This window comes from Mytilus trossulus, chromosome 4 (genome assembly GCF_036588685.1).
Source record: "Mytilus trossulus isolate FHL-02 chromosome 4, PNRI_Mtr1.1.1.hap1, whole genome shotgun sequence".
Classification (NCBI taxonomy): domain Eukaryota; kingdom Metazoa; phylum Mollusca; class Bivalvia; order Mytilida; family Mytilidae; genus Mytilus; species Mytilus trossulus.
The window spans coordinates 81,138,611-81,144,187 of record NC_086376.1 but is presented as its reverse complement, the minus strand read 5'-3'; the positions used below and the strand labels follow the sequence as shown (position 1 = coordinate 81,144,187).

The 5,577-nt window shown below is 33.0% G+C and overlaps 1 protein-coding gene across 1 annotated transcript; it reads right to left on the bottom strand.

Moving 5' to 3' along the window:
• Window positions 1-2,664: 2,664 nt before the first annotated feature.
• On the bottom strand, window positions 2,665-5,291 carry LOC134716847 (uncharacterized). The gene is made up of 4 exons (XM_063579858.1): window positions 5,239-5,291; window positions 3,983-4,038; window positions 3,609-3,635; window positions 2,665-3,251 (listed from the first exon to the last, which is right to left on the bottom strand). Exons 1-4 carry the CDS (start codon window positions 5,289-5,291, stop codon window positions 2,665-2,667), a joined length of 723 nt encoding a protein of 240 aa, XP_063435928.1.
• Window positions 5,292-5,577: the final 286 nt, after the last annotated feature.

Below are 5,577 nucleotides of genomic sequence, written 5' to 3'. Positions count from 1 at the left end.
GTTATTTTCAGTATCAGCAATTTCCAATAGATTGCAAGTAGTTGGATATCAACCTAGGGAGAGCGTAACCTCCTCTGTTTGTGTCTATTACAAATGAACTTCTAGACAAAAACTACAAAGCCGTAAATACCCGACATACCACCTAGTCCTGTCAGTCACATAATTTGTGAATATTTCAACCCTAGCGTGATTAAAAGTTTAGTTTTCCCAATACTGTAAATGGTTCATTGTCAGTATTAATTTATGTTGAAGTAATCTTAATCAATTATGATTTGTTTCATTTTATTTAATCTTAATTTTCGTTTAAAATCAGAGTCACTGCTGATCCAGTGTCAATAAACATATTAGTGTGTCTTTACCACCAATTTTAACATTAGCAAACCAATTTATTTATTAAGAATGGAAAGGGTGTTGAAACTGTTCGTGACACTTTAATTCCGCGTAACCCATCCTTCGAAATGACAGAAACATAAAGACAACAGTAGTATACAGCTGTTTGAAATTCGATTAAGAAAAAACAAATCCGGGCTGCAACCTTAAACTGAGCGAAACCTATTAAATATAAGAGGAGAACTACGATACAACTGAAACACAATATTAAAATGTAACACAATATTAAAATGTAACACACACAGAAACGAACTATAATATTACAATGGCCATTCGCTGACTTGGTACATGGCATTTTAATAAAAAAAAAAATATAGTGGGTTGCACCTGGCTTTATAGCATGCCAACCTCCCGCTTGTAGGGCAATTAATATGACAAAATTACATGATAGGACTACAATACCACTAAATGGGAGAACATATAGGACAGAGAAACACACGAATAATAGCTAACCAAAGGTGTCAGGTTTAAAATTCAATACGCTAGACGCGCGTTTCGTCAACACAAGGCGAATGGACGATCGGATGAAAAAAGTTGCCAAATATCAATTTTAATTTGTGCGTTGCTGATTTTGCCTTGTTTGTGTCATGTTTCATGTTTACGAAATGTGGGTTCTGAATTTAAGATTTCACGACAATGTAACGAATGTTGTGTAAACTCATTTTTTATTGATAATGCTTATTGGAGTCAATAATTTGGTCTCTTCAATCTCGGAAGTTACATTTTATAGCTTCGAATTTTGTTTGAGTGCAATTTTTTTCATCCGAAATGTCATTGGATTTGTGAACTGGATGAATTTGGTAATTAAAGTGTGTCCGTGTAATATAAGCCCATCGTCTTTTAAATATACAATTGCGGTTAATACTGTAAAATAACAGTGGTTTTGGCTATTTTTGACCGTGTAATATGAACCCATTGCGAATAATCAAGTAAGTGATAAGTGCTCCTAACCACAGAAGGAAATTACAGAAAAAAGAAGAAGAAATCTCCGTTTGCCTTTCCCAGGTTCACCGATAAAAGATGATTCATTGTTACTATACACAGTTTGCAGTGATTTATATGAGTATATGTAGTATTTGTTATTTAAGGTTAAGTATGATATAGATTCGAAAATGCAGAAAAAAAAACTATTCACTTAAAAGATATGTACACTAAAGAATTCAATAATTAGGTCTATATAAGCTTGTTTTATAGTAAAATTATATGTTCGTTGTTGCAGTTTGCATGTTGTGTCGACTTTTGTATTACTTGATTGTGCGTTTCTCTATTATGAATGTCCTTGCGTATATTTGTGTTGTATCTATGCCACTTAATATTTTGTCGTTATGTTTTTACATTTGCACAAAGCGGGAGCTTTTCAGCCATTAAACCAGATTCAACCAACTTTCTTTTCATTAAAGTCCTGTAACAAGTCAGGAATATGGCAGTAGTTATCAAATAGTTCGTTTTTATAGGCTTTGGTATTTGCTTTTGTTGCACTTTGGTGTTCCTGGTGTTCCTATTGTTTTCCTCTTTTAAATGTGTTTCTTTGGGTTTTGGTTTGTACCTCGATTTTGTTTTTTTCTCAAAAGATTTATAACTTTTGAACACCGGTATGCAGGTAGTATGGTAGTGTTTGAATTCCAGGATTTATGTTTTTCTTTTGTTTAACCTACTTAGGTCAATACATCTGAAGTGTGATTGGACATAAAAAAAATCAGCTGTAGAATATGAAATAATTTTACATGCAGGTGAAAATTAATTTTTGAGAATTTTTGAGAATTTTGTATTCACTGCATGATAAAAGCACTACTGGCTTTAGCTTTTTAAAGATATCAAAAAAATTAAACGGTCATGATACGTATTTAAATTCATTTCTGAATTGTATAATGAAAGTACTTCAGTTAACTGATGATGAAGATTTTTTGGCAGTGTTAGAAAGTGGTGAAAATCCTTAAAATGCTATCATTATTCCTTATGGGCCAGGAAAACCCGACTCATTTTAATTTACTTGAAGCATCGGATGACTTTAAAAATGCATGTTTTAAGTTCTTAATGATTAATAAGATAGTAATGGACTTTTATGCGACAAACAAGCCAAATTAAAATAATTATACTGAAGAATATATCATTCTATTTTTTAGGCTGTATGAAAGCAATAATAACTATCGACATTAAACTGCAGAGTTGCAAGATTTTATAGGAAACGAAAGATATCGAATACTTAAAGTAAATGAAGCAGTTTATTGAAAAGTAAAACATTATTTTTCTCATCAAATATCCTGCTTATGTCTCCTAATGCCATTTTCCAGATTTGCCGCCATATTTTCCACCACCAACTCTTCCTCCACCACCGCCTAGAGCACCATGTGAACTTCCACCTTGATTACCACTTACACCTCCGGAAACTCCTCCTTTTAGTCCACCACTTACACTTCCTCCACCTCCACCAGAAACTCCGCCATGAACACCACCTCCAAGGTTACCACTCAAACTGCCGGACGATCCTCCTCCATGTCCACTTGAAACTCCGCCATCAACACCACCTCCAAGGTTACCACTTAAACTGCCGGACGATTCTCCTCCATGTCCACTAGAAACTCCGCCATCAACACCACCTCCAAGGTTACCACTTAAACTGCCGGACGATCCTCCTCCATGTCCACTTGAAACTCCGCCATCAACACCACCTTCAAGGTTACCACTTAAACTACCGGACGATCCTCCTCCATGTCCACTAGAAACTCCGCCATGAACACCACCTCCAAGGTTACCACTTAAACTACCAGACGATCCTCCTCCTAGTCCACCAGAACCTCCTCCTCCAATTCCACCAGAGACTCCACCTCCGGTGTGACCAGATCCATCGCCACCACTTCCACCTACAGGTTTAAAGTATTTGAATATTTGAAATGATTCCAATGATAAAGTAATTTGTAGACGGAAGTTTAAAAGTTTTTTGTATAAGTTTCTGTTAGATCTGATTATTATCAACCCAAAACTTAAACTCTTTTATTTGATCTTTATTCCATTTTTACTAAATGAAAGTTTTAATGTTTTCAAATCTGTCACTGACATTAAATGTTACAAAAGTATTCGATCTTATTTTTTATGACGTCGCTATAAAGGACTTTTGCGATCTTCATTTCTGCTGCCGTACTTTGATAGCATTATAATATAATTTTGTTTGTTTTACATGAAACACCTTTGTCTCAATGGACGGTTTAGTTGTCTCTTACCATATCCTGATCTTTTTCTTCTGTAATCTGTTAAGGAAAAAAAAAATACTTTTTTAAGTTGAATATGCAAGTTTTTTTTAACATTGCATGAATTTTCAGATCTTTTTGAAAATTCGGAAAAAGCGATATTTCGTTTTTGAAAATGTCGCGTTTTTTACTTAACATGTAATAAACGATAAGCGAAAGATATCTGATGGATATTGAAACAAACAAGAATTGTTTCCATTTAAAATAAAACTATATTGATAAAATAAAGTACTTGTTTCTATAAATAATTCACACGCCAAAACATAAGTGAAGGGGTAGGATCAAGAACGGATTATTTAACCAAGTCGGCGACTATGATTAACTCTGTTTCTTATTATGTTTCTTACCTTGTTGTGCAGAAACACAAACAATCAAAACAGACAAAGCAACTATGAACTGCATTCTGAAATTATAATTAAGATTTCATTTATATTGATTATCGATAAAAAAAATAATATATGAAGATGTGGTATGTTTGACAATCTTAGATTAAAAGCAGTGATAAAGTGCTGGTAAAATGTCCATAAATAGGTAATATTGGTAAAGAAATGTCAAAAAAAGAACCCTCAAACAAAAGGGATGTTAAGATTCCCGAGCCTGAGATAATTGTTTCGCGTTGAATTTGTCAAATAATGACATTGAGGACCTTAAACTTTTCAACAAATCAATTTGATATTCAGACCTACCAATTATATACTAAGGATCCACATTATCTAAAACCGGTATATGGATGGACTGATACATCATGTATACTGAACCTGAGTTACATAAACGTATTATGCCCTCTTACAAAGCTTTGAAAACCCACAAGTTAAACCGCCACAAATGATTGATTTTATATGTGAATATCTTTTTCTGAAACTCAGTTATTTTGACAATTTTGTCAAAAGAGTAGGTCCGGTAAGAACCGATTTTGGCCTCAAATTTCAGTTTTATCTGACGAAAGATTTTGAACACTTTTTAAACACTTAAGTGTCTATTTCATTTGTTTCAATTATTTTTTGTTAAAGATTTAAACTCATTTAGTCTTAAAAAACGATCCGATTCAAGCTTAAATATGAAAAATCTACCAAATATGCGAACAAATGTCACTTTTCAGATGGTTTTTGACAAAAATGAAAGTGGCCGCATCCGTGTTCATCCTCAATCTTTATATATGTTATGTATTATCATCAAATACAACTTCCATTTTAATATTTTAGATGAACACATGGTGCTAGTACTCAATATATGTGCATTGTATTGCCAAAAACAGCCAATATTTATGTAGCAGAACCATTCTACTATCCAATAAATAACTAAAAGTTTACATTTTAACAATTTTGTAAAACTGCTATATTTTGGGGCCAAAAAGGGCTCTTACCGGACCTACTCCTTTAAAAAAGATTATATAGATATAGGAAGATCATGTGGTATGAGTGCCAATGAGACAACTCTCCATCCAAATAACAATTTATGCATGTTTTTGATATAATTGAAATATAAACGAACAAATACTTATTAAGACCAGTATCACAAAAATGAACATATATTTTTTTGGAAACTGAATAGAATTGTAAATTTTATTCATATTTGACTAAATTACACTGTCATTTATACATACCTGGATATTTGCGTGGTAATGGACTGTCCTTGGAGTTTTTCTAACAAAGACATTCCAGCTTCTTATTTATACCTTTCAACCAGACGTGTTGTTACTTTTTCTAGGTTATGTTAGCCCACTACCTGTATGGAAGTTACAGTCATGCGGAAATTTACAAACCTTGTTAATTAAGAGATGTCTTAAGATGTACAACTTGTGTTTTGCAACAGGAAACAATCATTACAGTTTATGTCAGAGTGTAAATTAAACAATTTGTTTACTATTAAATTTAGAATTGCAAAAGTTGCAGATTTTTGAAAATCCCCTTTTACTTCCGATATTTGTAAAATTTAAGTTTGT